At 40.2% G+C, this 22387-nt stretch overlaps 1 protein-coding gene and 1 non-coding gene across 3 annotated transcripts in view; one reads left to right on the forward strand and one right to left on the reverse strand.

Moving 5' to 3' along the window:
• The window catches only part of HAAO (3-hydroxyanthranilate 3,4-dioxygenase), a 34292-nt gene extending 21648 nt beyond the window's left edge, over positions 1 to 12644 (reverse strand). The window contains exons 1-2 of one of the 2 annotated variants that reach the window (XM_015623258.1): positions 12425 to 12644; positions 8159 to 8237 (exon numbers count right to left, since the gene is read on the reverse strand). In XM_015623258.1, coding sequence (XP_015478744.1) covers positions 8159 to 8237; positions 12425 to 12504 — 159 coding nt within the window. In that variant the 5' untranslated portion in view covers positions 12505 to 12644. The remainder of the gene's footprint in view (positions 1 to 8158; positions 8238 to 12424) is intronic. The other variant, XM_015623259.3, reaches the window with a different exon arrangement.
• A 3761-nt stretch (positions 12645 to 16405) lies between these two features.
• Positions 16406 to 16499, forward strand: TRNAI-UAU. The gene is made up of 2 exons: positions 16406 to 16443; positions 16464 to 16499. It is a non-coding gene; the product is annotated as a tRNA-Ile (tRNA).
• The last annotated feature ends 5888 nt before the right edge of the window (positions 16500 to 22387 follow it).

Consider the following 22387-nt stretch of genomic DNA (forward strand, 5'->3'; position numbering starts at 1 on the left):
GAAGCTGTTCTGCTTTACTTTTGTGAATACCCTCAAATCCAGCAACAGCTGCTGTTCTTCCCGCTGTGTATGTAAAAGGTTTACATTCAAAGTGTGTTTAAGGACAGAACCACTGAACCCAAAATTCTGTCTTTGGTGACCTTCCCATGTCTGTTTTCAGATTCAGATTCAGAAACCAGTTCTGCTTTGTGGGGGCTCTGAGGTGCTCAGGTCTTCATGTTTCATGACAGAACTGTGTTACAATCTGTAAGCAGATCTGTATCTTTGACCAAAATAAATGGGCACATTCCCCCTCATTTTTATGTAGTGCAGAGCAATAATATTTCCAAAAGTCACTTCTGCCAACCTTTCCCTGTTCTGTTTATCACATCTAGAAACCAGAGTGCTAGTGCAGCTATAGTTTGAAACATGATTCAAAGTTAGAACTATAGTTGAAAAAATCCCTTATTTATAGCAAGTCACTACAATTTCATCAAAATGAAAAATAAATAGGGGAAAGAAGAAACCACTGAAGCATGCAAACCCTGTGAACTGAACTCTTACCAACATTAGAAAAGCTTAATCAAGCTTTAATCAAGCAATAATCAGTATTATTTCTGAAAGGGTTTTGAAATATTAATATATGCCCCCTGGAACTGAAAAAAACACCTCTGTAAACATAAGAAAGAATAAACATGCTGCCAAGGGAACAAAACAATAGGGAAAACTTAAGATACACTGGAAAAAAAGCTCATGCTGAGAGCTTTAACATGAGTGAAGAGTTCACCTTGTGCCAAGGACATGACTACAGATAAATTATAACTTTTGTCTACAAGGTCACAATGCCAGGCTACTAATCCTTGTTGCAGTCCATTTCCCTGTGTTCTTTTGCTCTTACTTTCTTTGGTATTTCCAAAGGGCAGCACACAATGCTACAGCCGCCCTCCTTCCATTGGGAGCTACCTGCACGACAGAGAGTGATCTCAGAGGGGAAATTACCTCTCCTTCAGTTCATAGAAGTTATCTAAGACCATATGATCTAGATGGATTGTCACACCACCTGTGGGTCATATGGCACTGATAATGCTGAAACCAAAAGTATTTTGGAAATCTTGAGTATTTGGAGTATATTTTTTAAGTATTATTTCCACTGCAGTTACTGGGGCAGCTAATACTGAACACATGCACAGGACAGGTAGATGAGGGAAAGGAAAAGAGAGGCAGAGTTTATCCTGCTTCTGACATGAATCATGCAGCTCAGCAACCTTCCTGGAAATGAAAAGTTTGAGAGTGGATGTCAGCTATGCAGCTCAGAGGTGAAGCATCACAGTCATAAGGAAAGATTATAAAGAGTAAGTTATGAATTAAACAAATTGTTTTGCACTAGGAGAGAAGGAATGACATATGCAACACATTGTCAATGACAGTGTTTTTCTGACTGAATTTAAATAGTACCTTTCACTGTAAATGATGATCTATTCTTCGAAAGTTTTTTTCTTTTAAATTGCTTGAGTGTTTCAGTCATCCATAAATCATCTGATGTAACTGTGATTAATACAAGTGGCAGCAATTACTGAATCTACTGCTTTGTTTATAATATAACCTGAACTTTCTATCAAGGAAACTGTCAGCTATTTAATATCTCAGTGAGTTACAGTTCACATCCATTTCAGAGACCAGATTGGCAACATAGTTCTGTCTTTGGAAACTTATTTTTTCTAAATACTGACTGACTTTTGCCTTTTGGGCAAATCTAACATTTTCCTAAGTCTCTCTGGGAAAAAATATCAAGGCCTGAGTTAGAAAATTTGAGTGTGTATGTATGTATATACACAAGTATATACACTACATATATATATATATATATATATATATATACACACATATACATACATACATACATATACACATATGTATATGTGTGTATGTATGTATGTATGTATATACATATATATACAGATAGCCAATAGAATTCATAACACTTGAAAATATAAGCTTTCCCAGATGTATTGTTCTTACTGGAATAATCTAGTATCCATTCTCCCCAGCAGTACTAAAAACTGAGGAAATATGCAACATTTCTGCTCTATTAACATCTTATTAATGACAAGGCCTCTTGTTACGTGAAATGTATATATCTCTTCTTGTAGAAAAGCCTAGATTTGTATATTGCTACTGCATAATGGCTCACAATTGGGCATGAATTTTGTCTTTCTGGGTGAAAAATGTGTCATAAGGAAGAAACAAACGTTGTTAACCATTCTCATTATCCTTTGTTGCTAAATGTGCTTATTTATTCATTATTGTATCCTCTTTTTTTCTTCTTCTCCTTTTCCAGACTTGAGCATTTTGTTCAGTTTTCTGCTTACTATGTCATATCTTGTCATTATGATGATACTAAGAACACCTCCTTTACTAATCCTCACCTTACCTCTAGAAGTCATGAGCCACCTAGAAGTGCTTCTTTGTCCCAAGCGTAACATTATTTCATAACACTGCTCAGTATCATTAAAACTGCAGATATACCTGCAAAACTCAAATGAAAACACCTTAAGACTGAGAGGGTGTTTTTTATTATTAATTTAATTTTCCTTAAATTTTCTTTGCTGTAGGAGAAATGCATCCTCCTTCCTTAGTCTGCTTCACCCTTTTTGATCATGCTTCAAGTCTCACAGTATTGCGCCTGCAGGGGAAGGCAGTGTGGCCAGTGCTGAATCACTATCAAGTCTGTACAGGGATATTTCATTCAATTATGAATACTCACAGAATAAATTATGCTAGCATTCCTGGAGGCAAGAGGAGGAGATGCACAGAGGTAGGAATTCACTGTTGCCATCAGTGGAAGCATTGGTGAAGCTGCTTGTCTTGACAGAAATTTCAACAGGGTAGTAGAACATGTGGATACTACCTTAAAAAGAGCTAAAATCCTCACTATATTAGTGTGGTGAGAGCTGCTCCTTCATCCAGCTATATGTATCCTAGCAGAGTAAACAAAAAAGCATCTAGTAGTGGAATACAGGATTTGTAATTGGTCTGTTATTGGCTAACTAAAAAATCCACAAGTCTGTTTTATTTTATGTACAGCAGTGTATGTAATTTAGTTTGGATCCACCTTTGATATCGAATTCTGCCTAGACACAGGAACCCAGAGCTCCATGAGGGCTTTGATAGCTGACAGCTTATTTACAGACCTCTAAAGAGACCTGCAATTAGCAGGATGTTTGAGTTCTGACTGCATTTAAAAGTGGAATTTGGGATTGCTCAACCACTTCTGGGATTATGCTCTGGCTCGGTATATCCTGGCTTGTATCTCTTGTCATATGGCTAAGTACTAAATTAATTTGCAGAGCAAATCAAATTCTGATGTGGGAGTAAAACCTGGGTGTTCTCCAGACTTCAGTGGTGACTGATCTATTTGAGCACAGAAAAACAATTTTCTCCCTTTCTCATCACAAGGGTTTTTCAGCCATCAGAAGTCTACAAGACAAATAGATGAGGAAGACAGAGATAACTGTATTAGAGGACTTTTTGGTGTGGTTTGTTGTTTTTTTTTATTTCCCTCTGCTCATTTACATGTCATTTGTGGAACCTGAACACTAGCCAAAACTCATCCCAACACTCTTATGCAGCAAAAATATTTCAGAAGACACAATCTCCTTCTGATGAAAAAGGATCATTGTCCTTATTACATTTTAATAGGAGCTTTGTTTCTTATTAAAATATTCCAAGAGTCTTTACCAGATAAATGTAGGGGTTTTTAAATGTAAAGAAGAAAAAACATTTCTTTTGCTTCATTGTGATTCAGGTTCTCACATTTATTTGGGATATAAGCACCACAAAACAAACAATGGGAATTCTCACCTAGCCCCACTTTCCCCTTGTTTTCAGACATCCACTATCCTTATAAAATGCAAAGGACAAGTTGATCTGATAGGGGAGAGTTTCTCAAAAGCATGCTGACTGGAGAGCAGCATACACTAGAAGGGGTCAGGCTTCATTTAAGCAGATCATCTGTCAGAAACTGGAGCCAAGTCTTACTTGTGGTGTCTGTGTGAAAGTGAGAGAAACTGAAATCAAAACTCAGCTCAGAAAACTCAGATGAGCTGTGGCAGAGGTAAAAAAACCTGTATCATGTTTCAAACCACAAAGTTATTTGTCAGTAAGACCATGTGAATGTGCTAGAAGAAGCTGAAGAGATTCACCGAGATGATCAAAGGGAGGGGAACTCCTGCTCTGAGAGTTCTCTTTAGGACTGCAGTATGACGGTTTTGGTCTGTGGGGCTGTGCCAATAATTAGGTGGCTCTATCCATAGGAAACAACCTAGATACTGAGAGCAGAAACTTAGTAAAGTACAGTACAATGAGAAGTGGGACTTCTAAATCCATATGGGGTTTGTGCCAATGCAAATCTGTTGCAGGCGGTAGATGAAAAGCTGATTTTAATTTCTCTGCATGGAACTGCACTGTTTTATATAGACTCAGCATCAGAATGTAAAATGTTAAGAAATCAGTCAGATAAATCAAAGTCAGTTGAGATTCATTGTGTGTAAATGGTGGACTGAGATGGCCAAAGAGATAGCAACATAACTGCTTTTTTGATCCTAGATTTAGCTGTTAGCATATCTCACTTTTCCCCCAAAGCAGCCCACACGTTGCAGTAAATAAATTCTGAAATCCTTTTACTAGAGCTAGGCTTTGTTATGATTGTGGGGTTTCTCTGTCATGAACTTTCTCCAAAATATATGGTCCCCTTGAGTTTTCACTTTTTTCTTTGGAAGAAGATTTTGTTTTTTTTCTACCCTCAGGCTTTACAAGTAAGTAAAAATGCAGTGAATACACCATGAAGCCTGTAGGCTATGTTAACACTGAAATTTTCTTGTCACAAATGCTATGGTATGATGAAAATTTCAAGACCAAGATACATTGAGGACTGCTCCCGGGTACCTGCTACCCCATAGCTGTGAGGGGTTGAGCGCAGGAGGACATAGCCTCAATCTGTGCCAGAGGAGTCTTAGGTTGGACAGCAGAAAGAATCTCTTCATGGAAGGGGTTGTCAGGCATTGAAATGGCTGCCCAGCGAGGTGCTAGAGTCATCATTCCTGGAGATGTTCAGAAACAACTGGACATGATACTCAGTGCCATGGTCTAGACAACAAGGCGGTGTTCAAAGGTAGGACTCAATGATCTTGGCAGTGTTTTCCAACCTTACTGATTCTGCAATTCTATGATCATGTCAGGGCTGCCACAGAAACTTTCAGTAGCCTCATCAATTTGACTACACAAGAATTGTAGTCACTAGTCCAGTGAACCCAAAAGTCTCTTGGCAAATGAGGCACATCAGAGTAATGATTCATTTGAAACCCTCAGAACTCATTATGTAACACAAACACTTCCTAGTGTTTGAAAGTTCTGTCAGCATTAGCTATACAGGTACATTCTCACAGCACTTTTTTGCCACGTTCCAACAGAAGATGCACTTCCCAAAGCAACTGCTTCATTTTGAATGAGTCTGATTTTGAGGCAGAGAATGTCTAAGTAGATGTTTGCTGGCTCTGCCTCTATTCTGATGGAGAAGGCAGCAAAAGGGAATTTTACAAATAAGAATGAATGTGACCTCCTGGTAAATTCCAGCCAAAGACTGTGAATGGTTTATCTCTTGTAAGGTGCAGCTTGACTTTTCTCTTTAAAAAACCTGTACAATGGAAAACAATGTCTCAGGTATGAGACTTTCTGTGCAGAAAGGTGGCAAAGAAGTAGAAAATTTAAGAAGGCAGTGAAGCACTACATAGAAAATTAAGAAGGAACAAAATGTAAGAGTTATTTAGGAAATGCTTGCTTGTTGAGAGGACGAAATTGTGCTAGACTAGCTGTCATTTTAGCCTAAATGGCTGTTCAGGAGACAATTCTAAAAGGCTTTGAAGAGAGTTTAAATCAAGCTTCTGTATTTTTTTCTCCTAATTAGTCAGTCAGAACTAATCTTCCTGATACACCTGCACCTTAATGGCATCAGCAGAGAGCAGCTCGGAAGCAGGAGGATGCTCCTCAGCCTTTATCTCTGCGTGCCAACCCTTTGCTGCTGTGAACTGCAGGCTTTCAAGTGCAAGCTGTGCCACAGGATGCTCCATAAACTGTGTGATAACAGGCACAAGATAGCAAGTGGACAGATATAAACAATCCTAAATTTAACTTTCTCTCCAAACCAGCCCCACTTTGCTATCGGAATACTCGCAGCAGAACAGCATCAGCTAAATTTGCCTGAAGGATCTGTGGGTTTTTGCATTCGTGATTTGGCCTGCTGACAGTACGTCTATATAGTCTGTCTTCAAATTATCACCCAGAACTATAAATTACCCTTTCTCTGACAAAATAATGAGCTGAACATGGCTTTGAATGGTGTTTTTTTTTAATCCCAAATCTAATTCAGGAATATGCCCTTTTGCTAGGATACTCTCTACCTCACAATTCTTCTCTAATGAGAAACATGATTCTGATTCTAACTTAGGTCACAGGAAGGTACAAATGTGTCTGATAAAAAGCTATAGTAAAATGCAATGAATAACTATACTGTACTTTTATAAAACTAAAGTAAATTGGCCCATATGTTAAACTGGTACACAACTGATAATGCTTCTGATATGTATTGCCAATTTTCCGATGTGATAGGGTTGTTATGTTTCCATTTTTGGTTTCTGAGTAATTGTGGGAAACTTACTATGTAAATGAGTATGTACTGTTACCTAAAGAAACTTGTTTCCACTTGAGTTAGCAATAACATCACTATGCAACAGTGAATTAAAAATTATGCTTCTATAGATATGGCTAACTTTTTATTTTGTTGAGAAGTCATACAAAGAATTTATAAAAGGGTAGGCCAAATTATTTACAAATACAGGAACATCTTGCAAATGAAAATAAAAAAATAAATAATAATAAAAAAAGGTTAAATTAAATCAGCCTAACTTTCCTTTAAAAGAAACCCAAGCAGCCTGATGGCTTGGTCCTGGGTGCTGCAGAGCTCTCCCTGCACAGCCCATGAGAAGGGACACAGTGGAGTGTGTTGGTAACCTGGCACGTGATGGATGTGCCTGTGCCCACAGCCACAGGTGGGCTGGGAGGTGGTGGTGACAATCCAACACAGGCAGGAGTCCCCCAGGGATAACTCAGCATCTGCTCCTCCAGAGCTGTGTGTCTGTAAGGACTACACACACCTCCATGGCAGAGCCAGAACAGGAAATCAATGAAGGCTCTTGTGAAATGCCGAGGTGGGTTTGGGGAGAAATGATTCAATGATAAGTAAATTAATTTTTCTTTCTTTTTGAAAGGATTTATTGAAACTTGACCCACTTCTGCCTTAAACTATGTAGATGCTTAGGCTGGGGTTTCCAAAGGGACTTAAAATTTGGTTGCCAAATGTAATTGGAATGACATGAAATTAAATTATTCTGCTGGGAAGCAAGGCAAATTGTCTCCATTCTGACACACTTACTTCCAGGTCTCTAGTAACTACTTTCCTTAGGATTCTTTCAGAACCAGTGGTAGAGAAGTCCCCAGGCCAAGCAAGCAATTCCAAGAAAAAGGCAGTAAATAAAGGTGTAATTTGCTACAATTTTGTTAGGTTTCTACTCACTCTTCTTCCATGCTGCATTTGGCGCAATGGCTACTCACAACTCAAAGTTGGAATGGCTTTGAGCACAGAAGAATGGTTTGAAAAATATTTAGAGACTATTCTTTAACTTTCCAAATCCAAATGAAAGCTGAAAAGTTGATGATTTTCACAAAGTCCACCAAAAAAAAGTAATATTTTTTATTTTTGAATGTTGAAGTTACTTTTGAATTACATATCAATCTTCTGCAACAAAATATTGCTTTAAAAATCATTACCTTCCTAAAGTTCTGTTCAAAAATGTTGAAATGAGACACTTTGATGTGTCAGAACACTTTCTCTAGTTTGCTATTGGAAATTAATTACATCAAAATAGATCTCATCTCATGTGCTTGTTTCAAACAAAACGCACAGATGATGTATGTTTCTGGTGAATGCTTCTGTTAAAGATTATGAATATATCTAATAAATACAACATCATTGAGCATGACATTGCTAATCTGTAGCTTCAAAAGTATCTGCATTTAATAATTATTTATAAATAAATCTGAATAATATAAACAACCTATAGGTTACCTCTTCTCCTTCTTCAATATGATAATCCTTCCTTTCATTTGGCCCTCCAACAAACATCACATTTAATTGATAGCGATGCCTAGAAAAGAAAGTGACATTTTGAAGCTACCTCTATTCATTATGCTCTTTATTTAATTTATTTTTTTAAATTCTTTTAGGACAGTGAGTCAATGAAACAATGTTGAGTGAAAAGCAGCATCCAGTACAAGAACTCACAAGACCTTGGATGCACTGCTCTGCTCTGGCACTATCCTGTTGGGTGACCTGAGGCCAACTACCTCCCTCCTGGTGTTTCAATGCCTCCAGCTATGAAAAGAGGACAACAATAGCTGCCTGCTGTGAAAAGAGCATTGAACTGAAAAGATAAAGGATGTTACCTAAGAGACAGGAACTAGAGAAAAGGGTTTTCAACCTGACATGAGTATGTAAAGATAAAACTCTTAAAAGTTAATAAAGGTAAAAACATACTATTTTTTCCCCTCACATTGGTAGAATTACCAGAGATACTGATGGTAGGAACTGCCAGCTAATTGCTGTTCTGCTTATTGTTCCAGAGTTTTGCTAAGGTGGAACAACATTACAATGGTCTCATTGTGGTTGTGGCTATTGCAGAAAAGGAGGCCATTTCTAAACTCTACCCCTCTTAAGAGCCCCAGTGAGCATTCCTATCAGCTATCACAAGGAATGGCTATCACCTCAATTACCTATCAGTCCATTCACACTAATAAAAAGGTAAGGTAGCAGATTTTCCTTCGCTAAAGGATCTCTCAGAATCAGGCCTGTTAGCTGTGAACCAAAATTTGTTGTTCTTCTGTTTGACAAGTGAGCTGAGGTGTGTTAACCTCTGCTTTGCAATGAGGAGGTTCTGGGCAGTAAATTGGAACCAGCTGGGCCATGATCCCCTTAAACACAGGGAACAACAACGTGTCCTTTTCCTACAGCACCTTGTAAACCTTAACTGAGAGATGCTGTTCTGAGTGGTTGCACATACATATTCAATCTACTACTGTTATCACTATTTCTGTGAAGAGTGCTTAAATCATAATGACGACCACAGTAGGGACTAGTAAAGCAGACAAAACAAGTAACAGTGACAAATTAGTTGGTCAAATAAAACTAAAGAATTAGAATTTACTGTTCTCTCCATAGGAAGCTGTATATTTTACAGCATTGGGCTTTATATCTGTATCATAAAATAAGGAACTGAAATCCAAATTGTTTGTACCATGCAGATTTAATATTCATTTTCAACAACACACTGCAATGCTTCTGCATTAATGAACACTTCTACTAAAGAAGGGCAGGATGACCCAAACAGTAGCAATACAGATAATAATTAATGAAATAAATGAAAATCAACCCTGAAGAATAAAACAAGAGAAAGGCAATCTGTGGGTATCTTGTTGTCTACTGTTAAGATGGGTTAATTTTTTTTATAAACATTCAGTTTCGTTATTAGTTCACGAAGTAAAAGTGAAAATATTGCTTTAAAACAATTACTGCTTAACTTATTAATTTGTCAAATCTATGACAAAATCTGTTATCCCACAGATTTACCTGGGCTTTATTAATAAACAGGTTAATCATTCAATCATTAACAAATATATACTGACACCATCAAAATATTCCAGCTATGAAATATGAGCAGGAACTCCAATTGGTAAGTTTGTCCATCTTGCTAAATAAAGTTATCTGGTTAATATAGTTGCTTTAAGTTAAGAAGAAATATCAAAACAAAGAAAAGCACTTTCAGTTAAGTCTGCCAAAATACATTTAAGAGTATTGTAAAGGTTTCAGGAATGAGAAAATTACTTGACTGTACTACTGTTAGAATGAAGATCAAATTAATGGACTATTAAGTTTTCCATACTCTTACATTTCTATTCTTATTCACATAAAGAAAATTATACTAGCAGGTAACCCTTTAAAAACATTATAAGTCTACAAAGAATCAAATGGTCCATGACCACACTTAGTTGTCCTTTTGGTAAGCATCATATTCTAAACTCAGAAGAAGAGCTTTAGAAGTACCTGTGAAAATCAGCTGTGTCAAGGGGTTTGATTTTGTGATAATTGCTCATTGTTGAGGTTAAAAAGCATTTAAACTTGCAAGATAGTGTCAATAAAATACAATGTCAGGGCTACAATTTAATTAGATGTATCATTCTATTGACTTTGGTAAAACTATTAATAGAAAGTAATTCAGGAATTGAGGTTTTGTGTTGCAACCCCAAATAGGTATTTAAAAATTATGATCCTTTCAAATGTATGGAACAAAATGTCCTAAAAGCCTGAAAGCTGTAGTAACTTTAGATATCAAAAGCCCTACTGATTTGATGTGAGACCTAGTTTTAACTGTTAGCTCTCCCTTGAAACAAAGAGTTTTAGTTAAATTTTGAGGTGGCTGCCTTCCAATGAGGCAGTAGGACACACTGAGAAGATTGCCTTATACATCTCTACTCAGCACATAAAGGATCAAGCCTTTGAAAAAAATGTTGGAAATCTATTAGTGGTTACTTTGAAAATCACCTAAAACCTTTTGGAAAATCCAGTTGTATGTACACCATACATATTCTCTGTGTCAAAGCTTGTGAACAAATTCCAATGTAAATTATCCAATGTGTGTGAAAATATGGAGGATTTCTTTTGTCAGTGAAGCAGACATGACAAAATATTTTGTGTAAAACTCTGTATGCAGAAAGCTTTCATTAGAAAGTAGTTTCTCTAAGGAATAATATAAACCCAGGTTTTATAAAGAAATTAAAAAGCATTTTCTTTAATTTAAAAACACTTCCTTTACAATTTTAATCATTAAAAAAAATAAAAATATGGCTCTTGCCCTACCCTTAAGCGCTATCTCTGATGAAAAGCTGAATGAGCAGTAATGTATCAGTGATATTAATTTCCATTCACAGGTGCAAGGGTTACTTTTCAAAGCAATGGTTATAAGACAAAGAAAAGGTAAAGAGTACATCTTTACTGCCATGTCTGTGTTGAAACTACAGCTGTATGTAGAACTGAAAAATTCTGAAACTTTAATCACTACAAGTGATTAAAAATTCTTTTTTCAGAACACTACTAGTGTTCCCATTTCCTTCATTTTCAAAATGGATTTAGGAAGCATTTTCTGAAGCATATTAATTTCTGATGCTTACCAATGATAATGGGAAAATTTTAGTATTTTACATATAGGGAATATTCATGTCTTTCTTTCCTTATCAGTACAATGAACCTTACTAATAGTTCTGTGTAAACCTTGACTAAATCTGGAATGTGACATCTATTATAGATCTTTGCCCAAAAACATAATTTTAAGATGTTACAGTGAAACAAGAAACATTTTTTTGTGATAAAAATTGCATAGTATATAAAAAAAATCAGTTTTTCCAACATGGCTTTAGCCTATGTAGAGGGAGAGTAAAACCATCTACTGCATGATTTCTGAGTCTACCACCACCTGTACCTGGTGCTACTTAACCTGGGTCTGTATCACTCCATAGGGAAAGTATTTTCTAATGAAAGCTTTCTGCATACAGAGTTTTAGACAAAATATTTTCTCCTCAGCTTCACTGACAAAAGAAATCCTCATTGATATTTTGACACAGATTAGATAATTTACATTGGAATTTGTTCACAAACTTTGACACAGAGAATATGCATGGTGTACACAAAACTGCATAAGGCCTGCACTTTTTTCCTTATACTAGCTGTCTTGTTCAGAATACTGTAAACAGCTGTAAACTGCCCCTTCAGGCTCCATACCCTTCTGCCTTGACAGATCTGGAAATCTGATCCTCTGATACTGCTGCCCTTCCATTTTCCTTGTTTTTCAGTGATATATCCTTCTGATTTTGATTACTCCTGCATCTTTGGCTCCCCTGTGATGTTGAGATTATTCTCAGCAGCTCTTGCTACTTCAGTTTGTAATTTGGTTCTGGATGTGATGCCATCCCCTCCAATTTCTAAGAATTTGTTGTCACAGAGCCTGACACAAATTCTCTTAACTCAGACTCCCTGCCTACAAGTGACTTTGAGTTGAGACAAGTACCTTGTATTCAAGGTCATCCTTGCAGCTTCTGCTGAGTTATAGAAAATCAGATTTTACTTTCTGTTCTTTGTAACAGCACCCTGGCTTCAGCCTGAGAGGAATTATGGTTCCTTATTAATCTTTACCATGTGTGCATTATTGCAGCTTCCTCATGTAGCTAAGAATACTTATATATCTAATAACTTGGTAAAAGAAATTAGAAATCTTCATTTACTTACATAAGCTTATTGCAAACAGGTGGCAAAAAGGCAGTTTTGTTTTCTTCTATCCATTTTCTTACATTCACAAGAAGCTCCATGGTCCTAAGAAACTTCTGCCTGAGATACTAGAACTTGAAGAGTGCTTTTTCTGTGAGCAGACTGCCCGTGATTCCAACCCCAGTGGCTAGGGGATTGGCTGGTAGGAGAGGTGTCTTCAGGCTTCACTGTCAAAGGGGACAGGTCCATCAGCCAAAGGTTACTTCATAGAGAGTACTAATGCTCCAGCAGCTTGGCTAATAATTGACTACTGTTTTTAAAATATATATTTTTATTGGAGACTGGGTTTTGCTCACAGGGGGTTTCTTAATTCTCTTTACTGCATCAGCTGGAGTGTGTACATACCTCTCTACAAAAATGACCTTGCTACACAGTCAGAAAAAACAGGTGAGGATGGGGCATTCACTCCTTTCAAGTCTAATATAGAAACCTCCCTTCAACATTCTAAAGATGAAGTTTGTGGTATGTGTATTTGTTTGAAAATACTGGGATCTTCTTTTGCCAAGTAGCCAAAATACAGATGTCTCCTGTATTTGTAAAACCAAGAGCAGCTGTCCATAAATGCTCATCTTAATTTCATCCACTCTGCCAACATTATAGCAGGGCTTGTGGAGAGCTGACCCTGTTGCCCTTTGGGAAAGTGCAGCATATTGCCATCAAACTGTCAGGCAAACAAGAAACTGAGAAGAACCAGACTTTCCAGATCTTTAGTAGTCTTTATTCCCTCATAAGTCTCTTTTCCAGTTCTACACAGTTGCCATAGGACTGCTCACTCTGTTCCCTGCCACCCCCAATTTTTTTTTTTTTTAATAGTGAAATCTGTAAACATTTTTTCAGACTCCAAACACATGAAATGAGTGGGTAAACAAAAAAAAAAACCAAAAAACCCAAGACATTACAGTATCATAGCACTTTGCTATTGATGTATCTCAGACTTCCACTTTTATCTATACTGTGCTTAGTAGGTGAATGTGTATGGGTATGAGGTGATAAAATGATCTGGTTAAAAGTGAGTAGTACATTCTCCATGGCTTGTACATATCAGTGGTGCAGCTATAGGCCCGAAAATTCAGCATGATGAGCAGTACAAAACTGGGAGTTCTTTAACTTATACTGTTGCAATTTTTCACCTGAAGAAAGCAATGTAGTGTGACTTTGAACCAACACTGTGCTTTTATCAAGTATTTGTAAGAGAGACTCTGTTTTACCTTCATCTCTATAACTTCTTTGCAGTTTACACTCATGTAATTTATAAAACAGGAAAAAAATCCATTCATTTTGGGATAAAAAAATCCACACGTGGATTACAGTTCCACTGTATTAATACAATCACAATGGGACGAGCCATAATTTCCTCTGAAATAAGCCCAAAGTGGTTATTATTTCATTCAGTTACAAAACACCAGCACCACACCATTTATTTAGCACATGAAATTTCTACCAACAGAACAGCTGTGGTGAGACCCCACCACACAGCAAACTCATAAGGCCTGTTTTTCAACTTACAATGTTCTTAGGTACATTTTGGTACTTTTTGTTCTGTAAACTGCTGGCAGCTCTGTTCTTAGCTGTGAAGGAAAGAGAGCTTCTATTTAAAATGCACTTTCACTTAGGGGATTATGACCCAGATTGGCAGGACTGGAGAAGTGCAGACACTCTAGTTAATGATCATGGTTTTGTAAAGCTTTGCCTCACCATTTTTACTTTTATTGCAGAGCAGGACTCCATTTGTTGGGCATGAAAGCCAAAAAAATCTCCAGAGTCACAGTAGGAAAAAACACAGATCCTGGAATTGATTGAGCCTATCCTTGTTTGTCACAGTATTAAAGTACCAGTTTTAACTGCAGGGCTCTTGTCCACAACCACTGCTCTAATCCCTAGTCTGCACTTTTTCCCACCAGGCAGAAAACAAGGTACTATTACCTGCAGAGAAAACTTTCTCAGTTGAAGGCTCATAAATCCATTTTGTGTCTGGTAGGAGATATCAAAGCCTGACAATTAAACCAACTCAGGGAGGAAACAAAGTTCACTTACAAAATTCACCATTAATATAAGGCTGAGGCTATTATCACAGGGCAGCATTTTCTGCAACCTTCTGAAAATCAGTAGGTTTTGAAAAATGAAGTTAATTGCCACTTCATACATAAAATAGTGAGGCCAAGAAATGCAAATAACTGCATAGTGTGAAAGGCTATGAAACTCTATTTCTGTGAAGTGTATTGGAGATGCAAAGAAAAGAACCAGTGTTGCAGTCTCTGTGACACCCAAGTAAATAAGTTCATCTCACACACCTCAGGAACTGATTGGGGCCTGGATTTTACTTGCTAGTCTGCTTCACGATGACTCTTCACATCCATCAAAGCCTGTTCCAGTACCTGGGTTTTCTGTTCTCCCCTCTGGTCCTGATCCCTCTTATTATGCAAAGGTAGGGACTCGATGTGTAACCTTTTGCTGCCAGAGAACTGTAAAAGTACTGAAGCACAAAACTGCTACATAAAAATAATTAATTTTTTGCATTGAGGGTACAGGAAAAAAGGGTTCCTGGAAAAAGCTGCATTTCAGACAACACTTACTTTATTTTTCTATTTTCCTCAATCACCAGACCAATTAGAAACTTAAATTTACAAGCTTGAGTCCGGTGAGAAAGATATGTTAACAAAAAAATACAAGCTAAATATTGACACTGGGTCATACACTTTTTAAACTACACTCTCCATGCTACCTTCTTGCCCCCCCCAGCAATCTTTGCGTGGTGTAGACTATTTTGTTACCGTAATGATGTTAAGGGTAATGAAGGCTGTTGCCGTTTTCTGGTCTGCCACAGGTATACCTATGTGATGGAAAATTTCTCTCAAGAAACGAACTGCCAGTTCTCCATGCCAGACACCTTCACCAAGGATCACATATAGCAATTGCATGCTGCTTCACCTGTCAATGGTGAATACCACTGAAATATATTTTAGTTAATGCCTAGATAATAATACCAACAGGAGAGAAATTTTCTTGGCAATCGAGAAGCACCTCTTCTCTGTTCAAGAAGTGTCAGCTCCTTTACCATCATGGTGTAGCAGCGTGAAAACGGGTGGGGTAAGAGAGGTAGTAGAGTCACATCTGGGTTTAAGCATCTGCTGATGACAATTATGTTTACCTGCTTTTTGCCACATAAGGTGGGACAGATCTGACCACAGAATAAATCCATGTTGGAGCTATACTTTAAGAAAGCACACATAGTGTTGAACAAACACTTGTTTTGAGCTTTCCTGGCACCCCTCGTGTCGCACACAGTAGCGATGCTACAGATACGACATTTAGTTCCCCGGCAGTACGTGGTCACTTTTGGCAGCGGCCTGGTCCTGAGCATGACCGAGGGTGCATCACCACCGCACGGCTTCCCGTGAGCGTGAGGCTGAACTTCGCCGACCCAGCGGCCAATGCCTTTCACCGAAGGCCGTCAGGAGGCTGGGTCGCGCAGGGCCCTGGGCCGGGCTCCGTCTGTCTCGTCCCCGGAGAACGGAGCTGCGGCACACCCCAGCCGCCGGCGGCGGTCAGGCCTCGCCGCTGCCCCCCGTCACCTGCCGCTGCCGCCCCGCCCCGGCCGCAGCGCCGCCCGCCCGCCGGCGGAGAGGGCCGGGCTCTCCCGCCGTCCCCACGGCCGCCTGCCCGTCCGCCCAGCGGGGAGGCCGGGGCGGCAGGGCTTTGTCCGGGCCCCGCCGCCGCTCGCCTCTCTGCCTTGCTCGCGGGCGCCGCCGTCCCCGAGCGGTGCAGTGTCAGCCAGCTCCCTCATGCCTTCCCTGCTAACGCGAACGGGGAGCGCGGCCCGGGCAGGGAACCGGGGCGGCCGCGGGCCGCCGCTCAGCGCGGGGTGCAGGCGGGTTCCGCCGCCCTTCCCCCGCCGGGGCCGAGCGAGCCTTGATAAGGCGTTCGGGAGGAGTTGGTGTCAGGGCTCCAGTGGCGCAATCGGTTAGCGCGCGGTACTTATACAGCAGTACAAAGCCGAGCAATGCCGAGGTTGTGAGTTCGAGCCTCACCTGGAGCACACAGCTTTTTGGGAGAGAGAACGGGGTTTTTTTGGGACGCGGCGGCGCTCTGGAGGGAGGACAAAAGTGCGGGGAAAAATTCTGCAGCCTTGGCGGCAGCGTGGGCCCGCTGAGAGGAGCTCACGGCACCGGGGAAGTGTCTGCGGCGGGAGTGCCAGTGCCGCTTGTGCACGTGTCTGTCTGTCTGTCTGTCTGTGTCCGTGTGTGTGTGCGCCTGTCCCCGCTGAGGGGGGCGGGAGTCACGGCTGCACATTAATTAACAAACGTGTTCATCATCCTCAGAGCTGCTTGTGGGTGAGAACTTGCAGGAAATAAAGGTTATTTTATATCGTGTTGTTTCATACGGAGTGCAAGTAAACACTCGACTGGTGTGATCGCTGCAACTCAACGGTGACAACATCTCTCCATTTTGCCTCCTTTGGTGGTAACAGTCCTTGTAACTGCTCATTGCCTGGGTAATGCTTAACAAATGCACACGCTGTAGCAGGAAGGAAAATACTTCAAATAACTCCTGATTTCACCACTCAAGAAAGGCAGCAGGGGCATGGGAAAAGGGCAGCTCCGTGATGGAGAAGGTTGCAGGACACTTCCTGGATATTTAGGCCCAGATCTTGTGAATTCCTACCTATGTTAACATATACTCTGCTGCTTTCACAGTGCAGCTTATGCAAAAAAGTTCAAACAGGCTTCAAGATCATGCAGCCAGAGGTGTCTCTATTGCCCATATCAGCCCTTCATCTGTACTGCAGACATTAACTCCCTGAAGTGCCGCTTTAAGGCTTTTAATTTTCCCTTATTCTGTCTTTTGGTTACCACTTTCTCCCCTCTGAATTTTGCATTAACTTCACTGCTTTCAATGATGGTGTGGTCATCTCTGAAGCAGGTGCCATAGTGGTATAAGGAAGTGTAAGTGAACAAGAGACATCTGTAATGTATCTAAGGATGAATAAAATTAATCTTTTGCTTGCAGTGAGTTTCATGTTTTCTTTATGCCAGGATATGCATGTCCCAGTGCTGAGGAGTACAGACTATAGAGGAGTGTTTGCTGAAGTATTGGGAATACCAAAAAATGAAAATGTTGTTTTTGCATAACTGGGGAAAAATAACCCAAACCACAAATCATTAGAAAGGGAGAGGGAGTCCATTCCTTGGACAGAGACCTCTTAAGAAACTGAATGGAGACAGCGCTATTTCCTTTCCCTCTTCCCTGGTGGGTCTCCAGGAACAGTCAGCAGCTCCTGCACCCTCCTGCCAAGGAAGAACTGCTAGTTTGACATTTGGTGTCTTGCTCTGGCTGGCTGGGTGAGTGATTATACAGTTTTTTGCCACATTCAGGGTGCGTGGAGCAGATGTTGTTCATTGCCTCCACAGCTGTTTTGTGACATGCCTCCGTGGTGATGGAGAGCAGCCAGGACATGCAGTGGGAGCATACGGTGCTATGACCTTCTCCTTAGGATCTCCTTCATACCCTTAGTCTTTACCTCAGCTTTGACTGATTTTTGTCATAACTCTGGAGAAAAAAAAAGGAAAAAGAAACAATCCCTACAAGAGGTGACGCTTGCATTTCTGCTCTTCGTGATGGGCCTGACACCTGAAGGGCAGTCTGTTCCAAGATGGGCATTTCACACTGAAAACCATGTGAAATCAGGACAATTCATGTGGATTTACTGGAAATCACAGGGAAATGAGAATGTTATAAATAATAATGAAATATAAATGTTATAATAATAAAATAATAAGTGTTACTTTTCTGATGGCTGTTTCTGACATAAAGTGAACGGCTGCTAGAGCACGAGGCCTTCCTGTGGGAGGCAAGGCTGTGAGATGAGGTGAGCCCTGGTGCTGCTGGCTATGGGGGTCTCTTTCCTCCCAGCCCCATGGCACTGCTGCAGTGGGGCTGGTGCCAGGGAGATCCTGGGCGGGAAGGGTGCTGTGCTGGGGTGAGCTCTGCGATTCCGCCTCATTCCCCAGGGGCTGCCGAGGGGATGTGGGGAGGTGTGCTCCTGGGAGGGGATGAGAGTGGGAGCTGGGCAGGGTTTCTCCATGGTGTGAGCAGTCTCTTGTTGTGTGGTGCTGAGCTGGGCTCCAGCATGGCCGCAGCTGCTCTCATGAGCTGAAAGGAGGAGGGCCCTGGCCTGTTGCTTGTACTTGCCACTTTTTCCACAAAATCAGGTGTCTTATAGGCAGGCTTATGAAAAGAAAGTATGTTTTTATTATGCTAAGTTGTTTTCTTTGTTAGGCATTTTGGTCCTGATTTGTTGCACTAGAGCACTGATTTGCTGTAGTGCTGCTTGGCAGCAGCTTATGTATAAAAACATGTATGTAGTTACATGTAGCAGTACACATGGGCATAAAGACACCTTCTCACCATTATGGGTGAGTTCCCAATGCCTGTGTATTAGCACTAGCATATTTTCTAAATCTTCAGTATAGCCACATGATAAATTTGGAAAACACCTGTGTGTGAGGGATGCAAAGTGCCAGCTGCACTGTGATCTAGGGAGGGGAAATCCTTCTGTCCCTCTTCCTCCTCTTTCCCCAGACAGTTACGTGGTTCACCTATGCCTCATTTTCCTTTTGAAAGCCATGCCTTGTGTTCATCACTCCCCTCGAGGTGGTAGCCAGGGGAGTCCTGGTCTCAGCCTGCTGTCACCTAGTGAGGGACTGTCATGGCCCCTGGATGCTTCTGGAAGTGTGTTCAGGAAGAAAGACTTCCCTATGGTGAGTCTTCCATGCTGCCTGGCTTATCTAGGGACCTGCCTTTCTCAGCCTTTGCCTCTCTGTTTCTCTGTTTAATTGCCTGGTGTGGATGGCATACCTGCAGGCCTGGATCTCCCAAACTCCTCTGGAATTCTTCCAGAATCATTTTTGAAAAGGTCCCTCTTAAAATTTGTCTTGCTCTTTGTTTAATGTTGAATGTGGACTATGAGTGCTCTACAGGCTTATTCTGCTGCTCTGAGTTGCCAGTGACTGTAGAAAGCAAGAAAGCCTGCTTATAGATGTAGGAAAGCTCAATGTGAGCCGCTTATTGAAGGAAGGAGAATTTTCAAAGATGTATCTCTTGCCTAATCTTGGAAGATTAATAACCATCAGGTTAGGGAGCAGGATTTGTGTTTATCCCTGTATGATGCTCAAACATCAGGAGGCCCATTGCAATGGCAGACGTAGAATTAAGAAAAAAGGCTTATGCATGGTAGACCTTCCTGATGTTTATTTTTAAGAGCAGCAACTCTTGTCTCTGGCATGTTAGTACAGTTGTAATTGTGAGGTTCTGAAGTGTTTGGTTAAGTTAAATGTAAAAGTCTGGAATTTTCCATAATATGAGGTTTGCACATCCTAACAAATGCCTGTAAAAGCCTATGGTAAGGACTTAGCCTACTTAATTGTTATGAAATCAAAGTTTTTATTTGCAAATAAAAAGGTTATAAATAAATATTAATAAATAAAGTAAAAATATTTTTCAAATATGAAGAATTTTTTGCAGATAATAAACAGCCAATGTCTGCTCTTTATAGCTTTTCCAATAGATGGCACTGTGTTCCTACAGAGTGAAAAAGACAAAGCAAAACATTCCCAGACGTCCTAAAAATAGAAACCACTTGCTGAATGCTCTGTTGTGCGCTGTAGAAAACAATAGGCCAAAATTTCAAAGGTTGCTTTGAAAACAAAGTCCTCTGGAGGTATAGGTGCATTTTGGTTTTGTTTTGGTTCCGCCACCACCTTTGTCCTTTGTGTGTAACATCTTGAGGAGCTTTCTGAAATTAAAGTCTATTGATCCGTTGTGTTTGGAGTAACAGAGGTGAACCGGGTGTATCATGTTTTTTTAAGTCTCTATGAATTGAGTCCTGTGTCCAAGTTCCAGTGTAGCAGGCCTGACTTAGATTCTCTTAAGCAAATTATTTGCAGAATAGCTGGTGCTAGAGGTTTTCATGCCTGAAGTCTGGGTGGCTGCTTCCCACTGCGGAGGGGCGGCTGTGGAGGTATTGGGATTGGAAACAGTAGCTGGGAGGAGAGGAATGAGGTGTAGGGGGTTCAAACTGTGTGGAAGAATTCTTAAACCAAATAGAAATACCCTTGTTGAGGAAAGATAAGGTAAGGGTGGTGAGAAAAGGGAAAAAAATAATGTGGAAGGCTCCTTGGGGAAGAGAAGTGCTGAGAGATTAGGGGGACAGTGGAACTGATGTCAGGCTGATAGAAAGTGGAGAAGTGAGAACTTGTAAGAGGAGTAGAAAAGCAAGCTCACAAAGAAAAAGACCTTATGCATTGCTCTCTGAAACTGGTGAAGAAGGAGGGAACTAGAAGGAAAGAGGGAATGGGCACAAAGAAGGAGAAAACAGAGGGGAGTCATATAGAAAAACATAGGTAAGGAAGTTCTTAAGAATGTTTAAAAAATCCTGTCTGGCTATAGCTACGTGAGTGTGCTGCCTAGGACAGTGAAAAACAAATGAGTAAGTGTTAGCTAGTCAGGTCAAGCTAAGATGGAGTTGCTGTAGAAAGCAAATTGGCCTGTCCGTTTTGCTTGAGCAAACAGAGAACTCAAGAGGCAGGTTTTTCTTCTCTGTGTGCTTTGAGTGGTTACTTTAGTGTGGCAATATAAGAGATCCTTTGGTCTCTCTAGGGTTTGAAGCTGGTGTTGGGAGGGTTAGAGAGCTCAGCTTTCTGGTTTGGAAAAGGAAGGAAACGGACAATCAATCCTGGAATTTGGTGCCCATTTAATTTTCTTGCTTATGCTGAGTTTGCTGTGTTAGGCTCTGCTTTTAAGGTGGAAAAAGACTCTTGGTTTCTTCAAATAGTTTTGGTGCAGCCTAAATATTTGAAACCTTGGAGAAGTCTCAAAATACAACAAAACAAACTAAACCAAACCCAGGGGAAGAACAAGCTGGGGAAATGGCTGAAATGGAAGAGGGTAGTCAGAGAGTCTGTAATTACAAATTTTGGGAAGGGATGCTCCCTTGATGCAGGCTTTTGAGCCTATACAGACTGCTTTAGTTCAGAGATCTTTAAACATGGCAGTGTGAAGAAATACTTCTGGAAATTTAACTATATATAATAAAATATACATAGGAAAACTGTGCAAGATGATAAAGCAATAATTTTAAAATCTATCTTTTGGAAATATGGTGGAAAATTCTTAAGAAGCAATTGTGCTGGAAGTCATGTGGCTGCATGGTGTAACTTAGATGGCTTACCAGTTTTGTGAAGAGAAGTTGTCAGTCAATAAACACAAGCATTCACAATCAGTTGTGACGTCTCAGAGTCAGTTGACTCCACTGCTTGCATTTATTTATCATTTACCCTACCCACTGAGATGGGGATGAGAATTGATTAACTATATATCTTAATTTTAGGCACTATTTATATGGTTTTATATAAAAAATACATCTGTCTTTAAGGAAAGACACATCATATATGTGCTAGCACATTTAAAAATCATTTCATATTGAAAAGCTGTTAACAATGCAAGTTTATGTAGTTTTGTAAGTAAGCTGCCTCACTTTTTTTTTTTTTTTTTTTTTTTTACATTGTTGTGTTACTTGGAAGTGAAAATATATCTGTCTCAGGGCTTAGGGGAATTGTGTAGGAAAATGATGCTGGATTTGGGGGTGCTTTTGAGGGTGTCTGTACTTACTAAGTGCCTGGATCCAGGTTTGGGAAGTCAATATCTTTCGTGCTCTGGACCAGTCTGCCCCTCTTGCTGTCCTAACCTTGCTTTTGCATCACCTTCCTCTTCATGGGAGGGACTCAGTCTCAACAGCTAAAGGGTTGCCTTGAAGCATTGGTTTAGGGAGAGTGAGAAACATCCCTTCAGATGCTTCCGTCCCCACTTGCATTTCCCCGTACTCCCAAGTGCCTCCTGAGGGGTTCAGCTCATCTCCCACTTCGGTCA

Source organism: Parus major, chromosome 3 (genome assembly GCF_001522545.3).
Source record: "Parus major isolate Abel chromosome 3, Parus_major1.1, whole genome shotgun sequence".
Classification (NCBI taxonomy): Eukaryota; Metazoa; Chordata; class Aves; order Passeriformes; family Paridae; genus Parus; species Parus major.